This window comes from Lagenorhynchus albirostris, chromosome 1 (assembly GCF_949774975.1).
Source record: "Lagenorhynchus albirostris chromosome 1, mLagAlb1.1, whole genome shotgun sequence".
Lineage (NCBI taxonomy): Eukaryota > Metazoa > Chordata > Mammalia > Artiodactyla > Delphinidae > Lagenorhynchus > Lagenorhynchus albirostris.
Window position 1 is genome coordinate 39,439,168 of NC_083095.1, and position 16,515 is coordinate 39,455,682.

At 43.0% G+C, this 16,515-nt stretch overlaps 1 protein-coding gene across 1 annotated transcript in view; it reads right to left on the bottom strand.

Annotated features, from left to right (window-relative positions):
* SYT16 (synaptotagmin 16) overlaps positions 1-16,515 on the bottom strand; it is a 113,133-nt gene that overhangs the window by 17,111 nt on the left and 79,507 nt on the right. Inside the window, exons 3-5 of the mRNA XM_060166895.1 lie at positions 12,743-12,999; positions 6,716-7,156; positions 3,647-3,836 (exon numbers count right to left, since the gene is read on the bottom strand). Coding sequence (XP_060022878.1) covers positions 3,647-3,836; positions 6,716-7,156; positions 12,743-12,999 — 888 coding nt within the window. The remainder of the gene's footprint in view (positions 1-3,646; positions 3,837-6,715; positions 7,157-12,742; positions 13,000-16,515) is intronic.

A 16,515-nucleotide genomic window follows, 5' to 3' on the forward strand; every position in this document is an offset into this window, starting at 1 on the left:
GCCTGTTTTAGAACCTCATATAAATGGAATCATACAGTAGGTACTCAGTGTGATTTTGAATGTTGTTGAATGCCTCAGTTAATTTCGTTCCTTTTATATTGCTGAATAGTATTCCACTATGGAAATATATCTTAATTTGTTTATTCATTCATGAGGACATAAGGGCTCTTTGCAATTTTTCCATACTATGAGTAAAGCTGCTACAAACATTCTTGTTCCTGTTTTTTTTTTTAAACTTATGGGTAAATGCCTAAGAATGGAACTGCTGGATTTTCAGTGCATGTTTACCTATATAAGAAACTACCAAGCCTCTTCACAAAGCTGTTATTCCATTTTACACAATCACTAAGAATGTATTCTCCACAGCCTCACCAATACTTGAGGGAATCTGTCTTTTAAGTTTTAACCATTCTGGGGTGGGGGGCGGGGTGGGGGCGGGGCAAGGTGTGGTAGAGACTCATCTCTAGGAATGTTCCCACCAGCTCCTGCCCATTGGAGCAAAACCTGCCTTTCACCGAGCCTTCTCCCCTAAGGATTTGCCTCAAAAATCTTGGGAGGGGAGCTTACATCTCATTGGTTTATTTCTTCTAAGACCCTAAAAGAGAGGAGGAACTCCATCTATTATTTGTCCACCTCTCCTCTATCTTGCTTAGAAAGAAAAGTTTAAAATACCAGAATAGTCATCTAGCTGGATCAAGTTGGCAAGTTCACAGTTATCTTTTGGTTCATGATATATTTTGACGCAAAAGATTCTCTCTTCTAAATCCCAGCCTTTGTCTCTTTCCATCAAGATTTAGCACCTTCAATATTCTAGAGAGGAGAAGTCCCCACTCCACAGGCTCAACCTCTTTTCCTTTGGGCTTCCCTAAGAACCATTCTTCACATTATCATAGCCAGCCTGCAAGGCAGGATTGATGTCCCCTTTCTGCAGAGGTCATCGCCTCTGAGATGAGGGTCTCAAGCACAGGATTTGTGACCCTCACACACGTTTCTACCGGTGACTTTCCCCTGGCAGGCAGCTCCCTTGGGGTGCACTCTGACACAGGGCTCTGAGGCTAAGCCTGCCCTCCTTCCACGTTTACCAGGGAGATGAGTGCACTTCGCCGCCTCCCTCCTCCACTCCCCACTCCAGGCCTATTCATCTTCCAGCTTGCATCCTCTCCCCTTCACACCCTCTTTCTTCCAACGATGCTCAGTTACGTCATAAAACTATTGTTCCCTCATCCTCTCTCTCTCTTATTTTGTTCCATATGGGAACTAAAATTGTATCCTAAGCTTGCCTGATGACTGCCAAAGTCCTGTTAGTGGTGTAAGGAAGTGAGACATAATGAAGGACCAATGTCGTCAACATCTCAAGCCCTTGAAAGTACCAAGAGGTCCCTTTCAGAATCTCCACAAAAGAACCTTCTACTTTCTCAACCCCTCCTAATTAAACTGGCTTTTCCTCAAGTACCAGCATTCTATGTAAACAAAAAACTTTTGTCTTCACTATTGGGTTTCTGCTTTAATTAATAGCATCACAGCAACACTGTCTTCTATTACTTTGGTCACAAAGATACAGCATGTCAGTTACATTTGTCAGTTAAACTGTAGCACTATTCTATGAAAAATCATGTAAATGCCAAACTGACTTAAACTTCTGGAATGAAATCAGTTTCAAAATGAGGACTTGCCTTTTTTCCGACTCAGTTTTAAATATTTGTTATAAGAGTTTCCTCTATGGCATATTTTCTTTTATATAGAAACGCATGAAGTTTCACGAGCACCATTCTCAACATCACAGCTTTATATGTAGTATCCCTACCTAGAAAGTATATATTATTATGATCCCATTTTACAGATGAGGAAACTGAGAGTCGAAAAAGTTTAGTAACTCACACCTAGTAAGTGACAAAGACCTTAGATTGGCACACTCCAGTTGATGCTTTCTTAGACACCATGCTGTCCTTCTCCCCTGTATTGCCTGGGATGACCCAGCATGCAAATTAAAGCTTCCCAGCACGGACTGGAATAGGCCATGATTGTGTGATCCACCTCCGCATCATTCTCTGCAGCTGCACCATGTTCTTCCCTGAAAAATTTTCAGATCTCACCAAATCTCAGGAAGACAGGGAAAGAGATCAGAAAAGGCTCTGCAGGGAAAGCAGTAAATCCAGAGCTTTTTTTTTTTAAAAAAAAAAAAAAAAAAAAAAGCTGTATCTGGAAAAAAGAGTCTAGCCATGCAATTAATAATCAACACCTATTATGGATTTTAAATAGCTCTTACCTGGTTCTGAGAGTCGATACAGAATATGGCCTATGCCTCTGGTCTCTTCTGTTCTCCAGAGTGCTGGGCTTTCCTTACTAACTTGCTCTAATGCCTTTAACACAGACTGACTAACAAGATACTATTGAACAGAGACATTGTGGGTGGCAGCACAGTTAAAGACTAAAAGGAGGGAGAGCCCAGATTTGGTTGTAGGAGCTGACCTTTTTCTACCAGCTCAGCTGGCTCTTCATGGGATGCTGACATGTGAGGCCGGAGTCCATTGCCCCTTGCAGCCTATCAAGGCTGACTTCGTCCTTATTTCAGCAAGTTTTGGCTGCCTGGGGTGGACACCCTCACTTATGCTCCACTCTACCCACTTCTATTTTACGTTCTCGGACTCAAAAGGCTGGAATTTCAACAGCATTTTCCAGACTCTCTTGCAGCTAGAATTCTAGATATAAATTAGATTCCTCAAATTAGATATGGTTGCATGAGAGCCAGAAGGCAGAAGTGAGGCAGAAGCCATCTTCCCACCCTTTCTTAAGCTGTTTTTGCTGATAAGCAAGATATTAAAGATGAGCTGATTTTTTTAGCAGCATTATTCCAAGGTTCAATCTCCAGCTTCTTGGGCATTGAGAGGCAATTTGGCAGCAGCAGCCACAGCATCTTTATTCTGGCTTCCTGAGCCCTGGACGGCAGCTGTGCGAGTATGTCTTGAGCTGCTCTTTCCAGGTGTGATCTCAGAAGCTGCCCTGGTGAGTCAGGCCTGGATTGCCCCACATCTTCCTGTTCCACCTCCTCCACCATCAACCACATAACCACTCACATTTCTTGAACGCTCACTATGTGTCAGGCACTGAATGTTCTACATAAATCATTTTATTTAAACCCCAAAACCACCCATGAGAAAGGTACTATTAATATTCCTTTGTTCCAGATGAGTCTGCTGAGATTCAGAAAAGAGAGGTAAATTGTATAGGATCAGAGCAAAGCTAGCAGGTGAATGAGTAGAGCTGGAATTAGATCCCAAAACTGCCTGGCTCCAAAGACTGAGCTCTGTCTCTTTAAACGTATTTGAGGACCTGGGACCTATTAGCAGATTTGAATTGTTCATATATGTTATGTTGCTGAAAAGACATCATTCTTTTTCCCCTTTAACGATCTACACGTAGAAGCCAGCCTATTTTGTATCAAGATGCATCCAGATATCGAAGGAGGCTTCAATCTAATTAAACAGAAAGGCATTTGAAAAATCCAGAGGTATCACTTGGTAAAAACGTGTCTAAGTCACACCAAGATCATTTTTATTGTAAAAGTTAGAGAATTGAGATGAAGGCAGACACAGCCTTCTTCCTGCCTCTGGGAAGACCAGAGCTGGGGGTACAGGCATGAACTTACCAGGCACTCTGTTAACCGCGAGGTTTCGGAAATGGCTGCCTTTGATCATCTCCACAGATAATCGCCCTGTTGTGGCATTGTATGATAGCCCCACCAGCAGCTCTGGCGCCCCTCCATGTGACAGCGACTGCGTGGATGAAGCACTGTCACTGTGAGAAACTGCAGATGGGCTGAGCGGAGACTCTCCACTCTGGAGGAGAAGAACAACAAAGGATCCATTGGCCCCACTGCACTCCTCTCCCTTACAGAAAGCCGATATTATGTTTGGTGAAATTGTGGCCCAGTCTCCGCTGCTGCCAAAGATTACTAATGGCGCACTCGGTGTGAATGATAATAGGGCCTGGGGAACGCAGTTTTGGATGGGATTCCCTGCATTATTAGCAGACATATTTGTTTCAAGAACTGTCTCCATTCACTCTTTCCTCTCTAAAGACAAAACGGACGAAGATGTTATTACTAGTGTAAATCAAACCCTGGAAGATACATGGAGAGCTAACAGGACACTTAATACAGACCTAAATTTCAATGAGTCTATATTAGACCCATATGGAACCCGTCCACTCCAGGCATGAGCTCTGCTTCTGTTCTCTGCAGCCTCTTGAGGAATGTAGCAATACAGGAGGCATTTTGTCTTCACCAGAAAAGAAATGACCACTGGCCGTCTACCAACCCATAGGACATTTGGCCCCTGGTTCTGCTTTTTCGGGTTGTCAGGAATATGGCAGATGCTACATTTTTTCTTCCTAAGGAGATGAATTATATTGAACGTGAACACTTTTACAACTGTTTAGTGAGGAAGCTGGCACATGGACAGTGCATCTTAGAGACCTTGCAGGTACCAGGGGACTCCACACTTTGTGTCACGTATTCATGCATGTGCTTCTCTAAAGCACCCACCTCTATGCACCAGACACACTGGGAGGAGGAAAGCAAAGTAGATCAGGACGTTGACTCTCACTCAAGGAGCATGAGTGGGAGTGGAGCCTGAGGGGCAGGCAAGCCAGCCTCCCGGTCCCACAACTGCTCCAACCTTTCTTCTCAACATCTGCAATCATTTCCTAAAACTTCTTATCAGGAACCCCAATAAATACATGCATTGAAAGAAATTAAATATTCTTCATATCTTAGGAAACTACCCTGTTTACCAAGCCATGGACATCCCTGTAGAGCCCATGGAGGCTTTCATGGAACACAATTTGTAAACTACAGGGCTAGGTGGTTTTGATAGGTGCCTTATAGCCCCTGCTGTCTGGATGATGATAACCCAACAATGAAATATTTGCCTAGTTTGGGGTGAGGGCCACCCCCTCCCCTGGGCTTGTGCAGAAGTGTCCACTGTGGCACCTGTCACTGCACAGCTTGCCTCTCGCATCAAATTCTCAACCTTATAAATCCCCCAGTCCACAGGGCATGGCCCAGTGTGTAGCTTATAATCACGCTCAACAAATAACTGGTGAATGGGGGAATTTTTACCTTCAAGGTTCTTTCACACTGGCTTATTTCCCCCACTCAACTCTGTGCCTCCAGCACAGGGCCCAGGGCCGGCACAGAGAAACAGGGCTGTAATAATACCTATCCTTATGCTTTATGGTGCCGGATTCCTCCCTCCTGTGGCTTCTGTCTCCCAGGATTTCAGAAACACTCTACTCAGAGCTTAAGAAAAAAGAGGGATTTGAACAGAGATGAGACATGATCTGGCTTATGTTTTAAAAGGCTCTTTCTGGCCCCAGTGTTGGGAATAGTCTATAGAGGGCAACGACGGAAGCAGGGAGACGACTAGGAGGCCATTTCAGTAATGCAGCCGAAGTCAAGCTCTGCTTAGATTTTCAAGATAGAGCCAGTAGGATTTCAGGTGCAAAGGAGAGAAGTCACAAGTGACTTTTAAGATTTTTGACCTGAGCAATTAAATGCACGAGATTGCCTTTAACCAAGATGGAAAGACTGCAGGTAAAATAGATTTAGTGAGGCAAAAATCAGGATTTCGAGTCTGGAGATACGAATTTTGAGACATCTATTAAAAATGTAAGTGGCTGGATCTCCCATCAGCGCACTCTGGCCTTTCTGGCTCCTTTCCCCTTCCTCAGACAAGTCAAGCTCTTTCCCACCTCCTGATGTCTGCATATGCCAGCCCCTCTGTCTGGAATCCCCGTCCTCCACATGGCACCCAGTCTGGCTCCCTCGATTCCTTGAGTTCTCTCGTATCACCACCTGAAAGATACTTTCTCTGACCTTCTAAAGCAGCAGCAGCCTCTGCCTCTCTCTCTTTACCTACCCCAGTTTGTCTTTTGTCACCCTCCTCCACCACACTGTATGCTCCATGAGGGCATCACCTGTTTTGTTCTTTCCTGCATCCCCTCTGCCTATACGGCACCTGACATATAATTGGTACTCAGCAAACATTTTGGAATGGATGACTTATTTGTCCAAGAGCCCAAGATAGTTACCCGATCTTTTATGTGATTTTTAAAAGGAGATCCTCACACTGGATGACATATAACCCATGGGAAGAGAGGGTTACCCATCTTGTAGACATAAAAGCTGTGCTGTATTATTTTGCAATCTGAGGGACACAGAGGACGGGGCATGTGGGAGAAGCCCAGTCATATAAATGGAAGGTCTTAGAAGTGGCTGGAGTTCAGGGCTTCCTATGCAGCCTACGTAGGCATACCTGTTAAGGACCTCACCTTGAAAGTCCCATCATCTCTGAGATGCATCATGATGCATGCTGGGGTCAGGGCAGGGGGATGGGTGGTAGGACCACTTATCAACTAACGAGAAGGCCAAAAAACCTCTCCCAGTTTCCCCGTGCCCTCCTTCACAATGCTGCTGTCATTTCCTAAAATGGACAGAGAACACATCCATCAGGTTACAGCGACTATGGGCACACACAAAAAAAGAAAACCCATTGTACCGTGAAATGCAGATCATGTCTCAGAAGGATGAGGAGAGCCAAATGGAAAATTAAATTAAGGTGTTTGAATTCACGGGCTGAATGTACTAAATCAAGGGCTGACGATTCCAGATCCTCAAACGTAGCGCGTCATTAGCGGCACCATTTAACATACTCACAATGATATTACTTCTTGCCTCCAGAACCAGAGTCACTTTCATTTCCCCTTCTTGGTGCAGGTGGCTGAGATAGAAGAGCCTCTCGCCCATCATTCTCTCCCAGGTCATCTTGCGGGTGGCGTACAGGCGGAAGCGGACAGCACAAGCAGCCACATCTCTGGGCTCCAGCTTGGCGAAGGTGACTTTCTCCTTGAAGACGGGGTTGGGCCCTCTCTGTATGTTCGTCCTGCCCCTCTGTTTCTTACTGGGCAGCAGCACGACATGCACTTGCCAGGAGTTGATGCCACTTCGGTCCTTATCTGGGAGGCCCTGTGCTCTTACGATGGTCACTGTGAGCTTCTGGCTGGCAGCTCTATATTCGAAGATGACATCCAGGCCACCACATTTTGAGATGGGCTCCGGGACTCCAGATGGCACTTGAAAATTGGTTGCATCCTGTTCCTGTTGCAGACAGAGGGAAAGATTAGGAATGGAACAATGCCTAATACATCGTGGAAAGATGGTGCCCCTCTGTGCCTCTTCAGAACCTCATTCTTTTGGACTGTTACCATATATCCCTAAACATTAGAAAGGTCTGTTTCCTGGTCTCTCTCTCCACTGGACTGTGAATCCTTTGAGGGTACAGCACTGGGCACATGGTAAGCCTTCATGAATGCTTTTGGAATGAATGAACAAAGCTTTTATATTTTGCAAAGTGCTTTCCTCTACACTGCCTCTCAAAAAAACACAATTGACCACTATCATTGAAACCAACTGAGATACTAAGTCTAAAACTAGTCAATTATGCACCTGCCAAAAGGTAACTTCCTCAAGTGCCCAGGAGAAACGGTTCAGCCTGGGCCTGTGCTCTCTGAGCCAGGACCTCCTGCAGATAAGGATCCTAATGGGGGTCACAGACAGGTGATCCTTCAGTAGATTTTCAATCTACGTGGCAGAAAATGTTCAGGACAGAGCTTCTCAAACATCCGAGTGGACTTGAATCATCTGGGAATTCTGATTCAGTAGGACTGGGGTCAGGCCTGAGATTCTGCATTTCTCAGGCCACAAGGATGTCTCAGCTGGACTCAAATCACTCTTGGAATAGCAAGTGTTTAAACCCTGGAGACAGAACACCTGGGTTGAAATCATAACTCTACCATTGACTAGCTTTTTGGCCATGGCCAAACAGTCCAGTTGCTCTGTACTCCAGCTGAAAAATGAGCATCAAGGTACCTGCTTGATAGAGTGTTGCTGTGAGGTTTTAATAGATGTGGGGAAATACCCGGCTCAGACCAGCCTCCATAGGTATCTATTCCCATCGCTGGACTGATACTACTTATTTTCAAACACGGCCCCTCATTATGAAATACACTTTTAGACAGCAGTTCACCTCAGCCAGTCAGATCCGATGACCTCCCTGAGAAAACTGAGCTGAACTACATTTACTTTACTATAATGAACCACCCTCTAACAAACTATTACTAATGTCAACATAATTTGATTTTTTTCCTCTGAAGGCATGCCTCTTACTCATAACTAAACTTTGGTTTGATTCTTATTGTAAATCAGAAGCAGTTCTTCTTTATGTAACCGAACACCAACTTTGCTAATTCAAAGAACTCTTTGTTTTTAAAAATATAATGATACACTTCAAAAATGCATGTTCATCAATGAAACTTTCCCATAGATCTAGGTGAAAAAGTGCATGGTTCTCTGGAATGAGACGTGCTTAGGAATCCCAGGTCCATCACTTACAACCTTTAGGACATTGGGCAAATTATTTAATCCTTCTCACTTTCTGTTTTCCTCAACAGCAAAAGGGGGATGATACCTACTTTATAAGGTTGCTGTGAAAATTAAAGGACTTGACACATAGTAGACATCTAATAATTGCCCTCTCTTTTAAGATTCACATTAATCTACCATGAAAATTTAGGCTTCTTGCAAAATAAGGGAAGCTTTTTACATCCTTTCCTCTGAGCATGCATTCATGTGTGAGTGTTTCTATTCAGAGGTACTTAGTTTCAAGTGATAAAAGTGGTTGCTATAGAGACTTCTGAATACAACTGACTAGTGTAGATATAATATTAGAAGCAAGTCTCCAAGGAGTTAGGCTAACTCAAAAACCAAGTCACAGTCTTCCGTTCAAACTCCCATCTATTTTAGCCTACCTTTGGTCATCTCCATATTGCTTGCTGGACCATAAGTAGTTACAGCTAACATCCACTAAGCCCTCCCTTATGCCAGGTACCACACTAAACCCTTTATGGACTGTAAAAGCCCACTCTTACGCACTTCAGAACTTCTTGGCCTTCCCTCCTGTTCCATTTTCCCCTACAGGCTGTCTGGGCTCTAAGTGGCTTCTCCCTGGCACAATGCAACAAAGTCTTGCCTCCCTCCCCTGCAAGGTAACTCTCAGCTCCCACCACAGGCCTCTCCTTTGATGTAAAGGCTTGGAAATTTACAGAATCCTGCTTGGCACTCATGTATATAAAGTCCAGAGTTGGGGGGTGGGGTGGTGGTGTTAATGCCCCATGCAGTAAATTTTTCTCCCCTTGGACAGATGTCCTGAGACTAGTTTATACAGCTTCTTAGGGTATGGTTTCACAAGAGCAAGCCATGAGTCACAATTAGTGGTAGCCAACTCCATTAGACATTCTCATACCGGCTCTACCTTCCCTGCCTCACTCTCCTCGTCCTTCACTCTTGTTGCCGGGAATTGCATGTCCTAACAAAGTAGGCTCTGCTTTTGGGAAATCCAGCTAAGAAACACCTTTTTTTTTTTTTTTTTTTTTTTTGTGGTACGCGGGCTTCTCACTGTTGTGGCCTCTCCCGTTGCGGAGCACAGGCTCCGGACGCGCAGGCTCAGCGGCCATGGCTTACGGGCCCAGCCCCTCCGTGGCATGTGGGATCTTCCCGGACCAGGGCGTGAACCCGTGTCCCCTGCATCGGCAGGCGGACTCTCAACCACTGCGCCACCAGGGAAGCCCCAGAAACATCTTTTTAGACATTCATATTAACCTAATGAGGTAGGTATTTCAATATCTTCATTTTATGGGAGAGGAAACTAAGGCTTAGAATGGCTAAATAACTTAACTCCTTGCCCCCAGTATCATATGCCCAGCCAGAATTACCCAGGATTCACCAGTATTAATGCTCAAAGTCCCAAGCTTTACGGGGAACCATGATGTTTACCTTCTTCCCCCACAAACCTTTCACCCTAGCTATTTATAAGTATAGTAAGTGTGTGAGATGAAGAGGGGATAAGATGGACACATCTTATTGGAAGTTGGAAACTTCCAACTTATTGGAAGTTGGGAGCTGGAAACACACACTACTTTGAATTTCATATCCTTTTAGGCCCCTGCTCTTGATATTAACTAACAGTTCCTAGTTTTGTCATCAACTTCAATGTCAAGGTTAAAATATCCTAGTTAATAAGCATCTTCCCACTTATCTATCAGGCTCTCTGTTCAGATAAGTGCTCACTCCATCTGCAGGTTTGTGGTGAAGTCCTGGGGAAAGGGTCTTAAATAACTGTCCTACGAAACTTGAATCTGACGCCACTCCAGGCAATGGCCAGGCTCTGGATGGGGACAGTCCAAGCTGTGGTCCGTGAAAACTGGGCTTTGTGGCCCCTTCCTGGGCTGATCTGAGACCAAGATTTGTGAAGGCTGATATTTTTATAGCAATTAATTATTTCAACACACTCTACCTATCACCAGGCAACTAAAGGCGCTCCTCTTGTGGGTACTGTTAATACCACTAATCCATCTGACCTTCCTGCGAGGCAAAAATCTCTTCATTTTTATCCCCATTTGGCAGATTTTAATTAACTTCTCAAGGCCAATCAGTTAATCAGTGGAAAGCGGAGATGAAAAGTGGGACAGCTGCCTCTCTGTGCACTCAAAATCACCAGCCACCCTCCCATCGTCTTCCCTGCCAAGCCTTAGGTCTGCAGGAAAAAGTCGACAGCCGTTTCCGGCAGAGAAGAGCAGGGCTTGCAAACCCATCAGCCTAACAGGTAGTCACACTGCATGACCAGTTCCCTTCTGAGGCAAAATAAATGATTCCTTTAGCTCTCGTATCCTGGGTTTTTCTTTACGATGGGAATACTTGTGTCACATTGTCAAAACCCATGAAGATATAAAGATTTTCTATCAAACCGAAAGGCTTTCTGTTTTAGCAAGATAGTGTTAATGTCATCTGTGTGGCCCAAAGTAAACAGACCCACAGTGTGTTCCCGATGCCAGATACGCAGGGGAAGACAGGCTTCTTAATACAGCTAAGAGGCAAATAAATCAATTCTTAAAAGGCGAGCTAAGCCTGCAACGCAGGCATTTACGGGAACTGCCTCCGAGCTGCATCTGAGGTTCTACTGTAGGAGCACCAAATTACAGTTTTTGTCTCAAAATAGATAGGAGGTTGAATGGAGCACACAGAGATGTCTGGGTATTTTTGGAGTCTGAGAACATTTAGTGCCCTCAACACCAAATCTACTAAAGCTCCATGAGGCAGGTAAATGGGAGGTTACCTGGAGAAAGCGATTCCAAGGCTAATGGTACAGTTATCAAGGGGAGAGACTGTCAATAGGCAGGTAAACAGTTCCGTTTTGTTGTTGTGGCGAGAGAGCCAAAAAGAATAGTATTTTTAAACATTAAATGTTAGTGTGTGGGATGTGATATGACTCTTGGCAGTAAACTGGTAGGGAAGCACAATTTTTTTTACAAAAAGTATAAGGTTGATAGCTTTGAGGGTCTCTGTATGAAGGTTTGCTTTTAACCAGCCACAAGCCACCTATCTGTGTGGCCACTTCCGGTCCTCAGCAGTAACACAACACCCAGGCACACATGCACCTGTGCCATCTCCTTAGGCGCTCTCTACATGCCCCAGTGCCTTAGCAGTCAGGCTTTGAAACATAACTATCTGTGATTATTTTTCTTCTCCTTGATTTGGAGACGCATTTGAGCATTTGGTGTTTATGACAGTCCAGGTCCTAATAAGAGATGCGTCCTGTTTCTTTTCTCAGTCAGACTGATACTAACAAAATCCATCCACCCTTCTCCTTCCTCTGTTCGCACAAATTAAAAGTTTCATAGAGTTACGTGACTTATTTCATCAAAATTAATTTCAAAGTAGGTACTAGACACCACTATTTAATATCTCTTAATGTCACAGAATCATAATCAGAGGGGTCTAGCTAATAAAGAATAACCATAACTGCCTGTAAGGTAAAACAATGTTTGTAAATTCTTATCACGGTGCCTGACACATAGTAATTGCTCAAAAATGGTAGTTTCTATCATCGTCACCTCCAGTCATACTTCTGGGTGTTTAGGCATATTCGAGAGTAAGTTTCAATTGAAAAAGAAATTTAGACGACGCGTCTTTTATCAGAGATTTATCCAAAAAGCAAAGTCAATGGCCAGAGGATCATGATAGACTAATGCCATCGCCTAGATCTTCAATTCAGTTCGGAGCTAACAAATATGTTCATACTGTAAGATCTTCCTCATGATATCTTGTATAATCTCATTTGCAGGGGCATTGTATTTTAGTTTCATTTTCGAATAATTCTCACATGCAAAGAATCATAACTCAAGATTTGGTGTAAATAAAAATAAACTCCATTTAATTGAAACCACGAAGGAAATAATCCAGTCTCCCTAAAGAACTAAAAACCCGTTATATATATAAAAAAGAAGCCTGATGGTTGCTGGGTTCATTCTGCCACCATGCTTCTGTTTATTTTTCCATTTTGATAGATTCCACTTATATATGATTCTTTTATTGGCACACATAAGGGCTGGGCCTTGGTCATCTGAACAAAAAATATATTTCCATTAAAGGCTCTTAAGATGTTTGTTCTTCAAAGCAATGCTTCCTTCTTTTGGAGAAAGTTTTTCTTGAGGGATGGAGAAGGGGAGAAAGAAGCGGGGGGTGGGGGGGGAAGGAAAATGGGGAAGGGAGAGGGGAGGGGAAGGAGAACGACCAACCAGAGAGCACACAATACTCGAGCAAGAAAAAAATGGAAAACAAACAACTTGCCTCTGGACTCCACACGGAGGAGCTGTCAGTGGCATAGGAATCTTCAAATCTCCGGTTATTAAAAGCTGTCTCCATCTCCAAGCTGCCCTGTGTGGACTGCCGGCTGAGGCTGCGGACCACGCGGGTCTCTTGGGGAGATGTGCCATGGTGCCTGGTGTCCCCCACTTCACGAGGGGACTGTGAGTGGGCAGAGATGGGGTCATCTTCGCCATAAGACAGATTCTCAGAATAAGTCAGTTGGCTGGCTCCATCCAAACCTAAATTTGCAAAAAGGAAACTCCTTCAAATATATTATCATGTTTCACCTTTTTATCTAGAGAAAATGAGCAGTAGCAACTACACCAGTCAAGTCTGCAAAAACAAACTCACTAAACACCACCTGCAGAAACATACTTTCATCTATATGGTAGATAAATTTGATCCATAAAATCGAAACCCATTAGTTCATTATGTAGGGTACAAGAAGGTTTAATGCTTTATAATAATATGAGTATAAAGGATGAGTATTATGTGGATAAAATAAACACATTAGCATTTGGTTGGAGCTAATGACCACAGGACCTTCGGGATGAATCTAGAAAGCAAGAATAGTAATCAGCTATAGAGATCATATGTTTTCCTGGCTTTACCATTCTTCCGTCTCTCTTCCACGTTCGCCACATCACCCTCTGCTCAAAAGGCTTCAGTGGTTCTCTCAAGCAAAAAGTTCTCTACTTAATCCATGGAAAGAACACTGGACCTGGATTCATATGATCTGAGTTTAAATCCTAGCTCTGCATTAAGAACCTGAACAACATTTGAACTGCCTTAACCTTTGTTTTCTTATCTATAAAATGATGATAAAAGCCATCAGAGAGTCATTGTGGACACATGAAATAATATCTGCCTGGCAACCTCCCATAAATTTTAGACTTGCTGACCTGTCTGGCCTCAACCAACCCAGCAAATCCCATTTGCTATACTACCTCCCAACTCACAGACACCTGTGGTCTCACAGGTCCATGAAAATGTTAGCTGTGTATTTTGGTTCACAGCGGTCCTCAAGCCCTCCCTCCTGTCCTTTCCTTCCTGTCCATCCAAAGCCCCGACAACTCCTGAATCTTCCCTGACTCCTTCAGGCTCAGTGTCTTTCTCAGGCTTCGTGTCATACTATTCTCTTTCTCTTCATCCCCTTCCTCTTCCTCAGTGTCCAGGTTACCCTCAGATAATAAGGAAAAACTGACAGGGTCTCCCTAAGCAACAGCTTTCACCCTAACTTGCTTCCACATCCAGAAAGTAGACAATGATGTCTTATCTCTTGGGCCTCTACTCTTCTCCAGTGGGCCCCATCCCAGGATGATAGAAAATTAGAGATATAGACAGGATTAGTGAGGATGACAAAGTATATACGGTAAATTCAGCTCTTATTTACACACAGTATGATAGCAATTGCTCCCATAGTTGGTCTTAAAATCCGAGCTAAAACATACGTCCTTGAAGGCACTAAGCCACATCTGTATACTGCATAGTTTTTATCTACCACTGGGTTTTACTAAATCTCAAATAACTTTAAATGCTAGGCAGATAAAAAATATTTGAAACAGTAAGGTGTGCAGCAATATCGAGTGGTGGTGACGGTGGTTTAGCAGACAATATATGACCCACCTACAATAAACACCCAAATTTTAAAATACGTTATCACCCTATGCAGACCATATAAAAACATCTTTGGGAAGACTTGGTTTTCAGGGCACAACTTCAGACTCCTAATTTGGGATTTTGCCAAACCATGGCAAGCCATTGAGATGTTCCCCATCTGCCCTGTTATTCTTAATAACTCACTTCAGGCCTCTTGGAAGCTCTGTCATAGGGCACCTAACATCTTTACATTCACATTTTCCGTTATTTGGCAAATGCCCTTAAAAATGGCCACAGAAAATGACAGAACGAGGGGTATTCCATATGCAAAAACCCCATAAGACAAAGCAGAATTTTCTCTCAGGCTGTAATTAGCCCATCCATTCCTCACATACACGAACACTAAAATGTCCTATTAAACAGTGGGTCATTCATCAACGTGTGTAGCACCCAGCAGGATCTCAGCACAAAATCTAACTTTGCCAAGAAATTACCCCCATAAAATTGTCTCATGACTTCAACTCCTACGGTGATAATACTTAGATCAGTAATAATGGAATTTTCAAAAGCTACATTAAAGCCTTGAAAAGCTATTCATAACTGAAAAACATAAGAACTATATTAATGTAACAAACCATTTTCCTTGACAGACAAGCAAGGAATGAATTAGAAAGGCAAATCTGGGGGACAAGTCAAGTTGCAAGGAGGGGTGAGGGGAAAGGTGATTCACTGTTACATAAAGCAGTCTTCCTGTGCTTTAAGTTAAAGAAGGTCATGTCACCTTAAACACATATGGAAAAGTAATTGCCTGTTGTTGAGAAATGTATCCTGGCTTCTTAGAAATTACAGGGCATAAGTATGTCACATCAACCATATTTATTTTAGTAGAGGAACGTTTTTAGTTCATATCCCATTTTGATGGAGTGTAAACCTATTATCCAATTACTTTCTTTCTACTCCCAGACCCCTCCCTCCATCACCCATATACCAATACTTTTGCTAACCATCTGTGATGGTCAGTTTTACGTGTCAACTTGGCTATAGGCCTCAATTATTCAATCAAACAGTAATTTAGGAGTTACTGTGAAGGCGTGTTGTAGGTGTAATTAAAGCCCTTAAGCAACTGACTTTCAGTAGAGGGGATTATACTACATAATCAGTCCATTGAAAGGCCTTAAGAGGAGAACTTAGGCATCCCTGGAGGAGAAGCAATTTCATCTATGGACTGAAGTTTCATCTCCTTCCTGAGAGTTTCAGCCTATCCTTCCCAGCAGCCTGTCCTGTGGATTTCAGAGCTGCGTATTCCAGTGGCCGACACAGCCCCTACAATCGCGTAAGTCACTTCTTTGCAATAAATCTCTTGAAATATTATATATATATATATATATATATATATCTCACGCTGAAATCCCCTTCATATCTGATTGATACAATCTTGCTTGATACACCATAAAATCTTGCTTGATATACCATCCTAAACAAAAGTGGGCACAGATTCTGGGGATAATTGACCTGTTTTAAATGACACCAGGAAGGTAATGACTAGCTTCTATGAAACACCCTAAGAACTAAATATTTCACAAACAAAAATAAGGCTTTGCTCAAAACAAACAAACAAAAAGCCCAATGAGTGGGCTATTATTCTGCAGCCCACCTTTCGTGCGTAAAGACCTCAGGCACAACTTCTGATTCAGATCACTTGGCTCAAACCCTCTTTGACATTATCAGGAATACAGGGACAATGAATGCACAATAACACTAAATCAGATATGTGAGACAGGAGAGAACTTGCCTGGAATATGAAGATTTTTTACGTGGGTTTGGACCTTGAATTTCACGGGTCCAACATTTTGAATGCATTTTTTAAGTGAAACAATTGTCTACAATTAAATTTGATCTTAGAAAATTGTGTTTAAGGTAGAGGGAAAAATAGCTAAATAGATAGAGAATAGGCATCAAAAAACAGATCCTCTCTGGGGTTCATGCTTAATCTTTTCCTTATTCTTTACTGCCGATGCAAATTCATTGATCTAAAGATGAACAAAAAAAAAAGGACACAGAAAAAAAAATCATGCAATAAAAATTACATTAACATTTCCATGGCATTTGATAACCTAAAATTTAGCACACAGTTAATCATTCCTATGAAACTCCTG